The sequence below is a fragment of the Rhinatrema bivittatum genome, chromosome 19 (genome assembly GCF_901001135.1).
Source record: "Rhinatrema bivittatum chromosome 19, aRhiBiv1.1, whole genome shotgun sequence".
NCBI lineage: Eukaryota > Metazoa > Chordata > Amphibia > Gymnophiona > Rhinatrematidae > Rhinatrema > Rhinatrema bivittatum.
In genome coordinates, this window is record NC_042633.1 from 39,281,741 (window position 1) to 39,299,355 (window position 17,615).

Consider the following 17,615-nt stretch of genomic DNA (forward strand, 5'->3'; position numbering starts at 1 on the left):
TCCGGGCAAACAAGAGAGCTGGGGCTTATTTATTTATTTATTTAGAACCTCTATATACAGGACATTCATTTGCATAATCACATGGGTTTACAAGGAAGGGGGAAAATAACATTGGAAGGGAAAATAAAAAGTTACATTCAACAGGGAGGTGAAGGAACAAGGGGGGGAAACAGGACAGAAAATAAAGAGGATCGAGCGGACCAAGGCAAGGGGTTTATAAATGAACTTGAGGCATAAATAGATAGAACTTGTGGGGGGGGGGGGGGAAGGAGGGAGGGATGGAAAGAGGGGGGAGGACGGGGGGGGGGGGGAGGTAAATACCTGTTTGAATAGCCAAGTTTTAAATTTATTTTTTTAACGTTCTCCCCCCCCCCCCCCCACGAAATACCCTCGAATCCTTAAAAGTTTTAGGGAACGGAGGATGGAACGGTTGGTCTGCCCCCTAGGGGGGAGGAAGCGGCACTCCGAGGGCAGGGTGGAGGAGCGGGGGACGGCACAGAGAAGTGGGGACTCGCGAGGGCCCTGAGCCCCAGCCGACCCCCCCCCCCCCCCCTCTCTCCACAACCGGCGCGACCTCCTCCCTGCTCCCTCCAGGGTCTGAGAAGCAACCTTCAGGTCCTGGGCGGGGGGGGGGGGGGGGGGGGGTGTGTGTCACTGCGTCAAGGGACCCACCTGACGGGGATGGCCACCCCCGGGAATCGGAGCCATGGATGCTCCGGCAAATTCTGCGCGAAGCAATTTTATTATTATTCATTGACTTTTTATAAATCCCCTCCCCCGGCGGCCGTGGTGCCGTCGCCACACGGCCACACCCGGAGCGCGGGCAGCGCGGGCTCGCAGGGCGTGCAGCTTTGTCGTAACCGCTGAAATCTAGCGGCGTCCCGGGATTTAAACGCGTGCGGAAGGGCAGGCGGGCGGCGTTCTTCGGCCCCGACGGGCTCCGGCTCAGTGCACGCCCGCCTGCTCCGACGCGGCTGGCGTCAGGGAGACAGGGACCGCAGTTTCACAGATGGCGTAGCATTCGTCGGTGCAGTGGACGTCGTTCCACTCGCCCTTCAGCCAGACGTGCACGCAGTCCTCGTTACAATGGTAGTCGTTGGGTTCGTTCTCCTGCCAGAACCTGCCAAAGCAAGGACAATGTTGGAACGACCCTGATCCTAACCGGGATCCGAGCTAAGCCGAACCCCTACTCCAACCCGTAAGAACCCCAACTCTGTCCCCAAATGTAACCCCAACCAAACCTGACCAAGTCATAGAGCCCCAGCCTTAATCCTCACAGAGCTGACGGGCTCTGTATCCCTGCTCCCATCCCCTACTCCCTCCAGTCCTAGAGGTGACAGGCTCTGTATCCCTGCTCCCATCCCCTGATCGCTCCAGTCCTAGAGGTGATGGGCTCTGTATCCCTGCTCCCGTCCCCTGATCCCTCCAGTCCTAGAGGTGACAGGCTCTGTATCCCTGCTCCCGTCCCCTGATCCCTCCAGTCCTAGAGGTGACAGGCTCTGTATCCCTGCTCCCATCCGCTGATCCCTCCAGTCCTAGAGGTGACAGGCTCTGTATCCCTGCTCCCGTCCCCTGCTCCCTCCAGTCCTAGAGGTGACAGGCTCTGTATCCCTGCTCCCATCCCCTGATCCCTCCAGTCCTAGAGGTGACAGGCTCTGTATCCCTGCTCCCGTCCCCTGCTCCCTCCAGTCCTAGAGGTGACAGGCTCTGTATCCCTGCTCCCATCCCCTGATCCCTCCAGTCCTAGAGGTGACAGGCTCTGTATCCCTGCACCCGTCCCCTGCTCCCTCCAGTCCTAGAGGTGACGAGCTCTGTATCCCTGCTCCCATCCCCTGATCCCTCCAGTCCTAGAGGTGACGGGCTCTGTATCCCTGCTCCCGTCTCCTGATCCCTCCAGTCCTAGAGGCGACGGGCTCTGTATCCCTGCGCCCGTCCCCTGATCCCTCCAGTCCTAGAGGCGACGGGCTCTGTATCCCTGCTCCCGTCCCCTGATCCCTCCAGTCCTAGAGGCGACGGGCTCTGTATCCCTGCTCCCGTCCCCTGATCCCTCCAGTCCTAGAGGCGACGGGCTCTGTATCCCTGCTCCCGTCCCCTGCTCCCTCCAGTCCTAGAGGCGACGGGCTCTGTATCCCTGCTCCCGTCCCCTGATCCCTCCAGTCCTAGAGGCGACGGGCTCTGTATCCCTGCTCCCGTCCCCTGATCCCTCCAGTCCTAGAGGCGACGGGCTCTGTATCCCTGCTCCCGTCCCGTGATCCCTCCAGTCCTAGAGGCGACGGGCTCTGTATCCCTGCTCCCGTCCCCTGCTCCCTCCAGTCCTAGAGGCGACGGGCTCTGTATCCCTGCTCCCGTCCCCTGATCCCTCCAGTCCTAGAGGCGACGGGCTCTGTATCCCTGCTCCCGTCCCCTGATCCCTCCAGTCCTAGAGGCGACGGGCTCTGTATCCCTGCTCCCGTCCCCTGATCCCTCCAGTCCTAGAGGCGACAGGCTCTGTATCCCTGCACCCATCCCCTGATCCCTCCAGTCCTAGAGGTGACAGGCTCTGTATCCCTGCTCCCATCCCCTGATCCCTCCTGTCCTAGAGGTGACAGGCTCTGTATCCCTGCCCCCATCCCCTGATCCCTCCAGTCCTAGATGTGACGGGCTCCGTGTCCCTGCTCCCATCCCCTGATCCCTCCAGTCCTAGAGGTGACAGGCTCTGTATCCCTGCTCCCATCCCCTGATCCCTCCAGTCCTAGAGGCGACAGGCCTGTATCCCTGCTCCCATCCCCTGATCCCTCCAGTCCTAGAGGTGACAGACTCTGTATCCCTGCTCCCGTCCCCTGATCCCTCCAGTCCTAGAGGTGACGGGCTCTGTATCCCTGCTCCCATCCCCTGATCCCTCCAGTCCTAGATGTGACAGGCTCTGTATCCCTGCTCCCATCCCCTGATCCCTCCAGTCCTAGAGGCGACGGGCTCTGTATCCCTGCTCACATCCCCTGATCCCTCCAGTCCTAGAGGTGACAGGCTCTGTATCCCTGCTCCCATCCCCTGATCCCTCCAGCCCTAGAGGTGACAGGCTCTGTATCCCTGCTCCCATCCCCTGATCCCTCTAGTCCTAGAGGTGACAGGCTCTGTATCCCTGCTCCCGTCCCTGATCCCTCCAGTCCTAGAGGCGAAAGGCTCTGTATCCCTGCTCCCATCCCCTGATCCCTCCAGTCCTAGAGGCGACAGGCTCTGTATCCCTGCTCCCATCCCCTGATCCCTCCAGTCCTAGAGATGACAGGCTCTGTATCCCTGCTCCCATCCCCTGATCCCTCCAGTCCTAGAGGTGACAGGGCTCTGTATCCCTGCTCCCATCCCCTGATCCCTCCAGTCCTAGAGGTGACAGGCTCTGTATCCCTGCTCCCATCCCCTGATCCCTCCAGTCCTAGAGGTGACAGGGCTCTGTATCCCTGCTCCCATCCCCTGATCCCTCCAGTCCTAGAGGCGACAGGCTCTGTATCCCTGCTCCCATCCCCTGATCCCTCCAGTCCTAGAGGCGACAGGCTCTGTATCCCTGCTCCCGTCCCCTGACCCCTCCAGTCCTAGAGATGACAGGCTCTGTATCCCTGCTCCCGTCCCCTGATCCCTCCAGTCCTAGAGGTGACAGGCTCTGTATCCCTGCTCCCGTCCCCTGAGCCCTCCAGTCCTAGAGGTGACAGGCTCTGTATCCCTGCTCCCGTCCCCTGATCCCTCCAATCCTAGAGGTGACAGGCTCTGTATCCCTGCTCCCATCCCCTGATCCCTCCAGTCCTAGAGTTGACAGGCTCTGTATCCCTGCACCCATCCCCTGAGCCCTCCAGTCCAAGAGATGACAGGCTCTGTATCTCTGCCCCCATCCTCTCAGATCCTACAGTCCTAGAGCCGGCATTGTCTGTATCCTTGCACCCATTAGGGATGTGCATTCGTTTAAAACAAAAGCACAAAATGCAACGAATAAAGCCAATTCGTTTCATTTGGGGGCAACGGATCGAATCGGGAGGCCTCTCCAACCGCGCGAATGAAACACACCTCATCCGTTCCGTTTGTTTTAAACTAATGAGTCGGGCCAAAGCCTAGGGCAGGTTTTTATCATTTGATTGCGAACCCATCTCATCCTGCAGGTAATTTTCCTTCTAATCTTACTTGTAGGAAGTGTTGTAGTCTGTTCCATCGATCCATTCCCAATCTCCTTCTTTGTTGACATCATGAAGCCCGATCCAGTATCGCTCATTTTTACATCTGCTTGATATAAAATACTGCAAAAGAACAGAAAAACAGATTCCAGGTGAAGAGAGATGAGATCTGGCAGTGACCCCAGGATCTGACCTTCCTCCAGAGCCTTACTGTATCCCTCTGTACCTCAGCTCTAGTCCTCGCCTCTGTCACTGACTCTCTGTGTGTGACCTCAGAGTGAGTCACTTTATCCCCCTGTGCCTCAGCTCTAATCCCCGGCTCTGTCACTGACTCTCTGTGTGTGACCTCAGGGGGAGTCACTTTATCCCCCTGTGCCTCAGCTCTAATCCCCGGCTCTGTCACTGACTCTCTGTGTGTGACCTCAGGGGGAGTCACTTTATCCCCCTGTACCTCAGCTCTAGTCCTCGCCTCTGTCACTGACTCTCTGTGTGTGACCTCAGAGTGAGTCACTTTATCCCCCTGTGCCTCAGCTCTAATCCCCGGCTCTGTCACTGACTCTCTGTGTGTGACCTCAGGGTGAGTCACTTTATCCCCCTGTGCCTCAGCTCTAATCCCCGGCTCTGTCACTGACTCTCTGCATGTGTGACCTCAGGGTGAGTCACTTTATCCCCCTGTGCCTCAGCTCTAATCCCTGGCTCTGTCACTGACTCACTGTGTGTGACCTCAGGGTGAGTCACTTTATCCCCCTGTGTCTCAGCTCTAATCCTCGGCTCTGTCACTGACTCTCTGTGTGTGACCTCAGGGGGAGTCACTTTATCTCCCTGTGTCTCAGCTCTAATCCCTGGCTCTGTCACTGACTCTCTGTGTGTGACCTCAGGGGGAGTCACTTTATCCCCCTGTGCCTCAGCTCTAATCCCCGGCTCTGTCACTGACTCTCTGTGTGTGACCTCAGGGGGAGTCACTTTATCCCCCTGTGCCTCAGCTCTAATCCCCGGCTCTGTCACTGACTCTCTGTGTGTGACCTCAGGGTGAGTCACTTTATCCCCCTGTGCCTCAGCTCTAATCCCCGGCTCTGTCACTGACTCTCTTATTGCTTAGTCTGCCTGGCATCTGCTGGAGACAGACAAATACTGAAGGGCTGCAGGGTAGGCTCTGTCCTGATATAGGACACCCTTTCAGTTTTGGTCTGTCTCCACCTGCTGGACAAGGAGGCTCAACCCACGGTCTGGACTGATTGGGGCACGTACAGGGAAGTTGCTTATTTCTGCGGCACTGCAGCCGCCGCCGGCACGAGCAGCGATTTGGATATGAGTTGGTGATAGGAAGCGTCACCTGCTCCTGGGCGCTGTTGATCACGGCCAGGGTGGAGTTCAGGGCTTCGCACATCGCCTTGGCGTCCATCCAGTTCAGCTCTGACTGGTAAAAGAAGTAGCAGTGACCGCCGAACGCCTCCCAGTCTGTGGAGAGGTAGCCGCAGAGGGATTCTGCAGGGGTAACGGAAAAGTGACCGGGGTGGTGCCCTGGAAGCGCTGCCTCTGCGCCGCCTCCCAGCTCACCGATGCAGCTCCTGACTTATCGATTTGTAAGCCTTTGGATCTTTAGACTCGAGGGAGGCTGCACGTAATTAACGCACAGGTAGAGAGGGGAGGTAGTTTGCCAGGATATAGGGTTAGGAAGAAGTGGATCTTAGGATGGGGGCCTCTTATCTCCCTCATGCCCACCTCTCCTCTGTCCTCCCTCCTTCCCCTTCCCTGCCAGCTCTCAGGAGGGCGGCATCGGAGGGAGATGGGACGCAGGCGCCGGGAGGGAAACGCAAACCGTGACACCTACCCTTCGCGTTCTTCTGCAAGATGCCCTTCATTTCCACAAACTGCGAAGAAAGCATGGCCACTGAAAGGGAAGAGAGGGCAAATATGTAAAGCCAGCGGCGGTGCCGCCTAGGGGACCTGTTTCATCAGCTTCAGGGTCCCGGCAGGCTGGAGCATTCGGGGAAGGCGCAGAACGCAATTCCCCTGGTGACGATGGCCGGACCCGGAGACCCTGCAGCCCGATTCTGAGCACGGGGGGGGGGAAGGCAGGTGGACTCACTCGGGCGAGGGTCAGCCCCACCGTATCTAACCTTAACCCAAAGTTTCACCTCAGTCAAACCTTAAATCTCAGCCCCGGTTCCAGCCTAATTCACCTCTAAACCCCCCATATCTTGACGTGTGCAACCAACTCAGTCCTCCCTGAATCCGATCCTAACCCGATGCCATCCAGAGCCCCCCCCCCCCCCCAACTAACTCAGCCTCAACCTGTCCAAATTCATCCCAGAGCTACCCCCAAGCCTCAGCAGTTAGCAAATTCAGTCCCGTAAGGTAAAAGAGAGCCGCTTATTACTGGAGGGCCTTCAGTCTGGGGGCAGACGGAGAGACGCGCACACACACACACACACACACACACACACACACCTTGGCTTCTGACTTGGCTGATGTGGTCTTCCAGGTCGTGGTTATCAGAAGACATAGCCTGAACTGAAATCAGAAAAGGAGTTTTTACTAGTAGGGACCCACGCGTCCTCAGGACATCCAGGGCCCACGCGTCCTCAGGACATCCAGGGCCCATCCTGGCCTCGGGACGAAGGCTCCACCGCCTGCCTCTGAATGTATCCAGAGTATTTACGGGTCTCAGCAATCCGGCTGCACGGACCGTGCTTCACGCGCCCTGCCTTCCACGCTTACCGCTTCACGGCCTCCCCAGGAGCGCGCGCCGCGAGACGGCAGAGCCCCTCCGATTCGGGGGATTTCGGCTCCCGTAGCTCCCCCCCCCCCCCCCCCCCCCCGCCCGCGTCCCGGTTCACTGGGCTGCAGGACGATGCCTTTCGTCAGCCTGTAAGCTCCTCGGGGGGGGGGGGGGGCAGGGGACTCCGCGGTGCCCCGCGCCAGCTCAGCCCTGGGCACGCCGTCAACCCTTTTCAGCAGATGCCCCGGCGTCACGCGGGGGGGGACTCTCACCTTTGCTCTGCAGGGCCATCAGTTCCGGGGTGCTCTCGTTGGCCCGGACGGTGATGGCTGGGGACTCCTTGGGGGCTGCAGGAGAGAAGAAGAAGTAACAATGTTCTCTACGTTTGCCCTGTGCCAGGTGAAACCGAAGCAGAGGGACAGGGGATCTGTGGGAAAAAAAAAAATGTGCAGGGGAAGGGAAGGTTCCTGATGAGAGACAGGTGGCAAGCAAGAACTGGGGTGCTGCTTGACGGGTAAAAATCAAAGAGATAAGAGGTGGAAGGAGCGAGGAGAGCGGCTGTGCAGATAGGATCCCTGATGAGAGCCAGCTTGCAAGTAAAGAGAGAGGCGCTGTGTCCAGAAAATGTACCCCAAAAATTTAAAATGCGGGGTGCAGAGAGAGAGGAGCATTAAGTTCAAACCTCTGGAGAAGGAGACCACAAACAGAATCAGGATGAAAAGGAAGGCGACCGCCAGGAGCGCGTACATGAGATACAGAGATCGCACCTTGCTCGGAGGACGGCCCCGTTCTGCAGAGAAACCAGACCCCAGGTTACATTGTGAACCCCCAAAACTTACAGTCACACCTCCCTCCTCTGGTCATCAGGGAGGCAGAGAAAACTTTCAATATCTCCTCAACACACCTCCCCTCTTACAACACCAGAGCCCCTGTACTAAAGGTCCCAGGATCCTAAACCTGTGAGGAAAAGCTGAGAGCCACGTCTTGTATTTCCAGCCCCTGCGCTCTCTGCATGACTCAGGAGTCTCCTCTGGTATTTCCAGCCCCTGCGCTCTCTGCACGACTCAGGAGTCTCCTCTGGTATTTCCAGCCCCTGCGCTCTCTGCATGACTCAGGAGTCTCCTCTGGTATTTCCAGCCCCTGCGCTCTCTGCATGACTCAGGAGTCTCCTCTGGTATTTTCAGCCCCTGCGCTCTCTGCATTTCTCAGGAGTCTCCTCTGGTATTTTCAGCCCCTGCGCTCTCTGAATTTCTCAAGAGTCTCCTCTGGTATTTCCAGCCCCTGCGCTCTCTGAATTTCTCAGGAGTGTCCTCTGGTATTTTCAGCCCCTGCGCTCTCTGCATTTCTCAGGAGTCTCCTCTGGTATTTCCAGCCCCTGCGCTCTCTGCATTTCTCAGGAGTCTCCTCTGGTATTTTCAGCCCCGGCGCTCTCTGCATTTCTCAGGAGTCTCCTCTGGTATTTCCAGCCCCTGCGCTCTCTGCATTTCTCAGGAGTCTCCTCTGGTATTTCCAGCCCCTGCGCTCTCTGCATTTTGCTGGAATTTTCTTTGGTATTTTCCGCCCTTTCAACCTCTCTAATTCTTGCAATCTGCCTGTTGGAGCTGCCCTAACTCTCTGGAGATGGTGAGTTAAGGTATTTGGGAAGAGAGAGCTCTCTGGATTGTGCAGTTCTGCACTGGAATTCATTTCCCACTGTTTTAGGGTTGATGGTTGGGTTGCCGCACCGCCCCCCCCCCCCCCCCCGATGGTTTTAGCTGTGCGGAGAGGAGCGGGACTGGGCTCTTTCTGCCCCCACTGCCTGCAGCCCGGAGAGGGTTCCCACCTGTGTGGATCATCAGCTCGTCCTCCAGCCTCCTGTGCCCCACCACGATGTCAGAATCCATCCTCTCCAGCTCTGTGTGATGAAGTGGACCCTTATCCTGGAAAGCCCGTGCCGGTCTGTGTGTTGTGGTTGCTTTTGTGGGCTACCACGGGGGGGTCCCTCTGTAAGTTATAGATCTGCTGGGTTTTGGAGTGGGTGTGTCGGAGAGGGGCAGTGGGCAGGACATTGGGTCGAAAATGAGAAGTAATGCAGCAGTTTCACATCGGAAATAAAACCGGGGATGAGCCACAGATTCATCAGAAAAGGGTTTTTTTTTTTTTTTTTTTTTGCCATCCGGAAGGCAGTGCTTTTCAAAACTCTGCCTTGGCTTATTTATATATTTAAAAAACACTTAATATTCTGATCTTTTCATAGAAACATAGAAATGACGGCAGAAAAAGACCAATCGGCCCAGCCTGTCTGCCCAGCAAGCTTCGACTCTTATTTTCCCATACTTATCTGTTTCATCTACCACCAAATTCAGGGCCCTTGTTGGTAACTGTTTGATTCAAATTTCCTGCCATCCCCTGTCATTGATGCAGAGAGTAATGTTGGAGCTGCATCAAAGGTGAGCATAAGGCTTAATGGTTAAGGGTAGTAACCGCCGCATCAAGCAAGTTACCCCTATGCTTCTTTACCCAGACTGCACAGATCAATGCCTTGTTGGATGTTGTCTGAATGTAAATCCTCTTTTCCACATCTCTCCCTGCCGTAGAAGCAGAGAGCAGCGCTGTACATGCATTCAAACTGATGTATCAGGCTTAATTGGTAGTAACTGCCATAATAAGCAAGCTACCCCCACACTTATTTGTTTACCCAGATTGTGAAGTTCAGTCCTTGTTGGTTGTTGTCTGAATGCAAATCCTCTTTTATTTATTTATTAAAGGCTTTTATCTACCGACTTTCTTGATACAAATCAAATCTGCCGGAGCAGAATGAGATATTTCCCCAGAGCAGGAGATATTTACAACGACATCGGAAAGTGCATGGATGAGGCAAAGAAGTTGGATTTCAGTGCTAGAGGATGAGAGTTAACTTACTGCAGTCACAAGTCCATAGTAACATTTAGTAACCCAGTAATGACGGCAGAAAAGGACCAAATGGTCCATCCAGTCTGCCCAGCAAAACTTATTATTATAGTATCTGTGGCGCCATGCAGGTCATGCTCGTCTTTCTCTTAAGGGTAGCCGCTACCGCTCCGTACAGTTATCCCCAAGCCTTATGATGACCCATGAATAATTTACTGCTAGCAACATTTTTACTGGGCGATGAAGCTCCTTGAAACTTCAGACAGTGCTGCCCGACGAGCTTTGCTTATGGACCAGGCTGTAGAAGCCATCCTGGGCTTTTCCCCTTCTGTCTGTGTCATCAGTACCCCCAGGCCGTAAAGAGACTGTTGCACCCTATGGAGGGAAACTCGGACCTTCAGGGGATCTGTCCTGTCTTCTTTAGGCAGGAACAGCTGAAAACGCAGACCGACGCCAAGCTCGCTCTTGCGATCGCGGCGGTGACCGGAAAGTTGGAGGCTGAGAGAGCGAGCGCGCAAGGTCCGTGAACCGAGTCCGCCGCTCAGAACAGACAGAGAGCGGGATTCCTCCTCCATTACGCAGATAAACCGCAAATCTTGCAAGCTTACCGAAAGCGCACAAAGAGACGGCACATCGAGGTCATCGGCTGCTGATATTGCAAGGCTTTTCAAGCACAGGAAGGCGTCTTAGGCACAAAAGAGTTTTCCCAGGTTGGCTCAGCTGCAAATTTTGTTTTTCTCTTATGAGATGACCCGAATTTCAAATGTTGATGTATTCTGTTGGCCTGGGTCATTTAATTTTGCTGATGCTATAAAATTATTTAAAGTTTTAAAATCACACAAGGAACATGAAAAATTGCAAGACTGGGCAGATGATATTTAATGTGAAAAAAAAAAAAAAAGTGATGCACTTAGGGAAGAGAAACCCAAATTAAAGTTACACAACGCAAGCTTCCACATTAGGAGTCAGCACTCAGGAAAAGGATCTGGAAGTTATCATTGATAATACGTTGAAATCTTCTGCTCAGTGTGCAGCAGCAGCCAAGAAAGCAAACAGAAAGCTGGGGATTATTAGGAAGGGAATGGAGAATAAAACAGAGAATATCACACTGCCTCTGTATCCCTCCATGGTGCATCCTCATCCTGAGTCCTGTGTGCAGCAGCAGCCAAGAAAGCAAACAGAAAGCTGGGGATTATTAGGAAGGGAATGGAGAATAAAACAGAGAATATCACACTGCCTCTGTATCCCTCCATGGTGCATCCTCATCCTGAGTCCTGTGTGCAGCAGCAGCCAAGAAAGCAAACAGAATGCACGGGATTATTAGGCAGGGAATGGAGAATAAAACAGAGAATATCACACTGCCTCTGTATCGCTCCATGGTGCAACCTCATCCTGAGTACTGTGTGCAGTTCTGGTCACCACATCTCAAGAAAGATAGAGCAGAATTAGAAAAAGGTACAGACCAAGATGATAAAGGGGATGGAACAGCTCCCCTATGAGGAATGGCTGAAGGCTATAGAGGGCTATAAAATAATGAGGGGAATGGAACGAGTAAACGTTAATCACTTATTTACTCTTTCAAAGAGTACAAAGACCAGGGGACACACAATGAAGTCAATGCAAACCCAACTTCCATAATTCCGGGATCCAAAGGGAAAACGTCTTCTGAGGTCCAGCACTGTGTGTGCACGCCTGTCATCTTCCCCTCCCTCCGTTAACTTTCCTGTCCAACTCAAGCTTTCAGGAGGTTTCAGGGCGTCCTTGCCACACAGCCACGGGGCAAAGACTGGAACAAATCTTAGGTAAGTGCAGCTGAAAAATATTCGTTTTTATTTTCATCTTAGTGCACGCTATAGCAGTAATCATGAATACAGGTCTTCCTCAGAGCAAGAATACAGCACGGACAGCTGAAGAGCAGATCTTCATCAGAGCCCCATGCAGGGTCACACTGATACACATAAAGCATGAATACAGCACAGACAGCTGAAGGGCAGATCTTCATCAGAGCCCCATGCAGGCATCACACTGATGCACGTAAAGCATGAATACAGCACAGACAGCTGAAGAGCAGATCTTCATCATAGCCCCATGCAGGCATCACACTGATACACATAAAGCATGAATACAGCACAGACAGCTGAAGGGCAGATCTTCATCAGAGCCCCATGCAGGCTTCACACCGATACACATAAAGCATGAATACAGCACAGACAGCTGAAGAGCAGATCTTCATCAGAGCCCCATGCAGGCATCACACTGATACACATAAAGCATGAATACAGCACAGACAGCTGAAGAGCAGATCTTCATCATAGCCCCATGCAGGCATCACACTGATACACATAAAGCATGAATACAGCACAGACAGCTGAAGAGCAGATCTTCATCATAGCCCCATGCAGGCATCACACTGATACACATAAAGCATGAATACAGCACAGACAGACGATATCGTGCAGGTGGTCAAGCACGTACAGCCGACGGCTGGGAGAGAACCATTAGCTAGAGTGGCGCAGGCATCGGGGGCAGGCAGAACTCTATGGTCGACGGCTGGACGGCGTCCCGTCGCGTCACTTGTGTTCCACCAGGGGGCGGGGATGTCAGGAAGAACCGCGAGAGGGAGCCGCGCCTCGGATTCCGCCGAACAAGCCGATCTCGTCGAGTCAGCGTAAAACCCTTCCTTCGGGCCTGGCCCAACTTTCATTTCTCCCTTTTTGTCAGTGTTTTACTTCCTTTTTCAGGAACGCTGTGGGTTTTTTGTTGTGGACCCGGCTCGTGCCCTACGCGTGCCCCCTCCCCCCCCCCCCCGCCTCACGTTTTGCCGTGGGGATACAGAGGGGAAGGTGCGTGGCGAGCTGCGAACGGAGGCCTCATGGGCCCAGGCCGCCATCGAGCTGAAAGCCCAACGACGTGGCTAGGGAACGGGGGGGGGGGGAAGCGACTTCACTGCCGTTCTACCGATGGCACGAAACAGATCCACCCCCCCCCCCATACCCTCAACCCCAGCGGCAGGGAGCGGCATCGCAAGGTCAGGAGCGGGTTTCGCTTAAGGGCGTTCACCGTCCGCCGATCCCCGCCACGAGCTCTCCCAGCACAGTGGGCAGCAAAAAACGAACCTGCAATCCCTCTCTTAGAAAGTTACCACGGGGTTAATGCATTAATTGTGCTGATATTTTAGGGACGTGTCCTGCATTTCTGATGCACCGTATTATTATTATTATAATCTATTTGATCATTGCGTTGTTTCGTCACAAACCAATAAGGGTAACCCCACAGTCCGGCTGAAATCTCAAATGGATCGTCCAGAGCTCTGCGCGCGAGAAGCTGGGTTTTTTTTTTTTTTGGGAAGAGCAGCAGAGATAGGGGGAGTCGGGACGGGCCATGGGCTGTCAGGGTGCCGGCAAACCCCCGGATCACCTGCTCCGAGCCACAGCGAGCGCGGTGGGTGGGGGGATGGGATCCAGGCCCCTCTCCCTCCGCAGGAAACACCTCCCTCCTTTCCCACCCCGCCATGCCCGAGTAAAACTCACAGGGATCACAACCACGACTCGTTCGCTTAAGACAAAAAAAAAAAGGTTTTATTCGTAAAAAAAAAAAAAATCACATCTCTACATCTTCACAACCTGTGCAAAAAAAAAAAAAAAAATTCCCTTCCCAAATCAGCCGATTAAATGGCAGCAAGAGTCCTCGGACGGGACTCCCCTCCCCCCCCAGAACCTGGCCAACACGCACACCCCCCCCCCCCCCCCGGGTCATCAACGCCAGCTCTGCAGCGTCCCCAGCCCCGGCCAGCCCAGGGGACGGAAGATCAAAGCCGGGTCCGTCCCACCCGGGCATTCGCCACAGCGCTCGTCGCCGGGCCGGCCACCCCCCCCCCCCCCCGAGTTTTAAAAGTCATTCACGTGTACCCCCTGTGTGAGGCTGCATCGTCTCCCATCCACAGTCACCGATCCACTGCTAATGAAAAGCAATTAAAATGGGAGTCACCGAGGCACAGGGAGAGACAAAGCAACTCAAGGGGGGGGGGGGGGGGGGTCGGTCACCTGAGAGAATCAGGGACGGAGCCGGGGATTAGAACTGAGGTACAGGGGGGATAAAGCAACTCACCCCGAAGTCACATGGAGAGAATCAGGGCCAGAGCCGGGGATTAGAACTGAGGCACAGGGGGATAAAGTGACTCACCCTGAGGTCACACACAGAGAGTCAGTGACAGAGCCGGGGATTAGAACTGAGGTACAGGGGGGATAAAGCAACTCACCCCGAAGTCACATGGAGAGAATCAGGGCCAGAGCCGGGGATTAGAACTGAGGCACAGGGGGATAAAGTGACTCACCCCGAGGTCACACACAGAGTCAGTGGCCGGGCCGGAGAGTCCAGTACGGCGTTCGTAACGACACAGTCCGGTAGGCTGTCCCGAATCTTAGAAATCCCCTGGTCCCTGAAGCGGATCCCGTCCAGGTTGAGGCGCCTGAGGCCGGGCAGGGCCGCGCAGGCGGCCGCCACGCCCTGCGAGGAGAGCTGGCAGCACTGCTCCAGGCCCAGGCTCTCCAGGGTCTTCAGCGGGGTCAGGTAGGAAAGGCCGACGTCGGTCAGCAGGTGGAAGCCCACGAGGTCCAGGTGCCGCAGCGCCCCGGCGTGGCTGGCCAGGACGCGCAGCGCCCCCTCCGTCAGGTTGCAGCTCTGCAGCGTCAGGCGCTCCACCCTCCCCAGGTAGTGGAGGGCCAGCCGCACCCCGTGGTCGGTCAGCCGGTAGGTCCCCGACAGGACCAGCGTCCTCAGCTGGTTGCACATGCAGACCTCCTCCAGGTCGCCGTTGGTCAGGGCGGGCACGTGGTAGAGGACCAGGTGCTCCAGCTGGGGGAGGGACGCGGCGGGGCCGGCCGGCATGCAGAACCAGGCCAGGCAGATCTCGCAGTGGTGCAGCTCCAGCCTCTTCAGGGAGGGGGGGAGGTCGGCGTAGCTCAGCCTGCGCAGGTCCGCCTCCCGCAGCTTCAGGCAGCGCAGGCCCGGGCAGCGCTGGCCCAGCGCGTGCGACAGGGCCGGCGTCAGCAGGTCCGGCTTCTTGGCAGAGTGCAGGCAGCCCCTGACTCTCAGGGACCTCAGGCTGCCGCTCATGTAGCGACGGAGGAGATGCCACAGGATTTTGGAATTTATCTGCATGGAAAAACACGAGAGGCGACAAAAAAAAAAAAAAATCATCAGGGCAGCGCCCGCCTCAGGATGGCCCAACACAAACCAGAGATGAACTCATGCAATACAAGGGGTGCCCCGACCCTGTGGCTCTGCCCTAATCCTCATCTCTGCCACAGACCTCAGGGCGAGTCACTTTATCCCCCTGTACCTGAGCTCCAATCCCTGGCTCTGTCACTGACTCTCTGTGTGTGACCTCAGGGTGAGTCACTTTATCCCCCTGTGCCTCAGCTCTAATCCCCGGCTCTGTCACTTTCCCCTCTGTGTGTGACCTCAGGGGGAGTCACTTTATCCCCCTGTGCCTGAGCTCTAATCCCCGGCTCTGTCACTGATTCTCTCTGTGTGACTTCGAGGTGAGTCACTTTATCACCCCCATATCCCCTCTACCATCAAGGCCCTCTGATATTTTTGTACAATTACACAGACTTCATTACCTTGTAAGGTGTTAAGTCGACGTCCTTCCACAGGGTTTTGTCTAACACCAGCCTCCTCCAGCGCGTCGAGACTCTGGGGAAACAGGATACCATGTAATTAAAAACAAAACATCATCCACAAGCCTCCAGGGCCAGGAACGGGGGCCCAAAAAGCCTTAGGATCCTTCATACGGAGCTCTCGTGAAGCAAAGGAGCTTAGGCGCAGCTAAAACCGACAGAAGAATCTCGTGCGATTACGTTTTTCACGCAGCCTGCATAGCGGGGGTAAAGGCTGCACGCGTATGCTCCATACGCAGGCTTTATCTAGGAATTTCCAAGCAAAAAAAAATCCTTGGATAACTGGAAGAGCAGGTGCACAAATTATCTGGCAGAAAGATACACTTACTCCAAGCGGGGGCCTAACGGGTGCACAGTCTCGGGCACCCAGAAGCAGGATGAGGGGGACGGGGGACACTTTTAGGAGGACTGGCCCCTCACAGCAGCTTTTGCACGGGTATTTACGCCCGTTCACAGCTTTGAAAACAAATACTTTTTACTTATCTCTTTCTGTGGCGAGCGGGGGGGGGGGGGGGGGGGGGTGTGAGGGAATGCAGCTAGACAGGAGGCACTCAGGAAGAGAGAGGAAGGAGAGCAGCCACGCTAGTGAAGAAAAGCGGGATTGCTCTGCTGTTTAATGCATGAACACGGCACAGAGAGCTGCAGAGCAGACATTATCTATTTAGCCCCTCCCTCCTGGCTACCAGCTCAAGGCACATTTTCCTCCAGGCTTGCTCAGTGTCTCAGATGTTCTATGAATTTTTTATACCTGTATGTTCTGTCCATCAATGTCTTTCTGTTCAGTGAAACAGAGCTGGCCAGGCTCTGCGCATAAGAACCTGTCATTCTTTGCACTTACAACTCTGTGTATCAGAGCTCCCACTTCTACACCGATACACATAAAGCATGAATACAGCACAGAGAGGTGAAGAGCAGATCTTCATCAGAGCCCCATGCAGGCATCACACTGATACACATAAAGCATGAATACAGCACAGACAGCTGAAGAGCAGATCCTCATCAGAGCCCCATGCAGGCATCACCCTGATACACGTAAAGCATGAATACAGCACAGACAGCTGCAGAGCGGATCTTCATCAGAGCCCCATGCAGGTGTCACACTGATACACGTAAAGCATGAATACAGCACAGAGAGGTGAAGAGCAGATCTTCATCAGAGCCCCATGCAGGCATCACACTGATACACATAAAGCATGAATACAGCACAGCGCACTGTACTGTATCGGCAATATGTGCGAGTGTAACTTCTGCACGGGGCTCTGATGAAGATCTGCTCTTCACCTCTCGCTAGATTTACCCCTTATACAGTAGGGCCATTAACATGCAAATGCATGTTGATGGCCCTATTAGTTATTCTGGCGCGATACAGAAAGTAAAATCGGGCCAATAAAGTAAAAGTCACTGGATTTTTTTTTTTTTTTTGACAGGAGCAGCGGCTGTCAGTGAGTTTGACAGCTGATGCTCAATTTTGCCGGCATCGGTTCTCAAACCCGCTGACAGCCACGGGTTCGGAAACCGGACGCCGGCAAAATTGAAGGTCCAGTTTTCAACCCACGAGCTGATTTTAAATTTTTTTTTAATTAATTATTTTTTACTTTTGGGGCCTTCGACTTAATATCCCCGAGAGGGCAGGCACTCATTTCTGAAAGTAAAATGTGCAGCTTGGCCGCACAGAATCACGCAGGAGTAACTTATAGCGCCAGCAACATGCATTTGCATGTTGCTGGCGCTATAAGTTACGGGGGTAGGGGGGGGGTTTGGACGCGCGTTTGTGCGCTACGGTGAAGCGCACTGTACTGTATCGGCCTGATTTTACTTTCAGAAATTAATGCCTGCCCAAAGGGGCAAATTAAGGCAGGCACCGGGAAAGTGTACAGAAAAGCAGAAAAAAACTGCTTTTCTGCACACCGTCCGACTTAATATCTGTATCGGCCGGAAATAAAGCGAAAACACAGGTCCGGAAGTGGGAGGAGAAGGAGGAGTAAGAGCAGCGAGGGCGCCCCTCACCGTCTGCTCCGCACGAGGTCCTTGACGGGCAGGAAGGAGAGGATGTGCAGCAGCACGCTGTCCGGGAAGCAGGAGAGCCCCGCTGCCTCGGGGTAGATCAGCGGCGACTCCGCCGCCGCCGCCGCCGCCATAGTCTCGCCAGCAAGCAGCGCGGCCGGCGAGACCAGGAAGCCGCCCCCTGCA

General features: G+C 54.9%; 2 protein-coding genes across 4 annotated transcripts; both read right to left on the minus strand.

Annotated features, from left to right (window-relative positions):
- On the minus strand, positions 1–8,996 carry LOC115081168 (hepatic lectin-like). 3 transcript variants are annotated; one of them, XM_029585678.1, is made up of 8 exons: positions 8,678–8,995; positions 7,538–7,645; positions 7,128–7,202; positions 6,585–6,647; positions 5,965–6,024; positions 5,467–5,618; positions 4,144–4,256; positions 1–1,120 (listed from the first exon to the last, which is right to left on the minus strand). In XM_029585678.1, the coding sequence occupies exons 1-8, from the start codon at positions 8,736–8,738 to the stop codon at positions 946–948; spliced, it is 807 nt and encodes a 268-aa protein (XP_029441538.1). In that variant the 5' UTR covers positions 8,739–8,995; the 3' UTR covers positions 1–945. The 3 variants fall into 3 exon arrangements, with proteins under 3 accessions (XP_029441538.1, XP_029441540.1, XP_029441539.1); XM_029585680.1 differs by lacking the exon at positions 7,538–7,645 and having other exon boundaries at positions 8,678–8,996; XM_029585679.1 differs by lacking the exon at positions 6,585–6,647 and having other exon boundaries at positions 8,678–8,994.
- A 4,476-nt stretch (positions 8,997–13,472) lies between these two features.
- On the minus strand, positions 13,473–17,588 carry FBXL12 (F-box and leucine rich repeat protein 12). Its single transcript, XM_029585677.1, has 3 exons — positions 17,433–17,588; positions 15,369–15,441; positions 13,473–14,898 (listed from the first exon to the last, which is right to left on the minus strand). Exons 1-3 carry the CDS (start codon positions 17,561–17,563, stop codon positions 14,074–14,076), a joined length of 1,029 nt encoding a protein of 342 aa, XP_029441537.1. The 5' UTR covers positions 17,564–17,588; the 3' UTR covers positions 13,473–14,073.
- Between the last annotated feature and the right edge of the window lie 27 nt (positions 17,589–17,615).

Coding starts and splice junctions, on each gene's coding strand:
- LOC115081168 (XM_029585678.1), bottom strand. CDS start 8,738: ATGGATTCTGACATCGTGGTGGGGCACAGGAGGCTGGAGGACGAGCTG. Junction 7,646..8,677: donor CGAGCTGATGATCCACACAG/GTGGGAACCCTC, acceptor GTTTCTCTGCAG/AACGGGGCCGTCCTCCGAGC. Junction 5,619..5,964: donor CTTGCAGAAGAACGCGAAGG/GTAGGTGTCACG, acceptor TTACCCCTGCAG/AATCCCTCTGCGGCTACCTC.
- FBXL12 (XM_029585677.1), bottom strand. CDS start 17,563: ATGGCGGCGGCGGCGGCGGCGGAGTCGCCGCTGATCTACCCCGAGGCA. Junction 15,442..17,432: donor GACCTCGTGCGGAGCAGACG/GTGAGGGGCGCC, acceptor CTGTTTCCCCAG/AGTCTCGACGCGCTGGAGGA. Junction 14,899..15,368: donor TCGACTTAACACCTTACAAG/GTAATGAAGTCT, acceptor TTTTCCATGCAG/ATAAATTCCAAAATCCTGTG.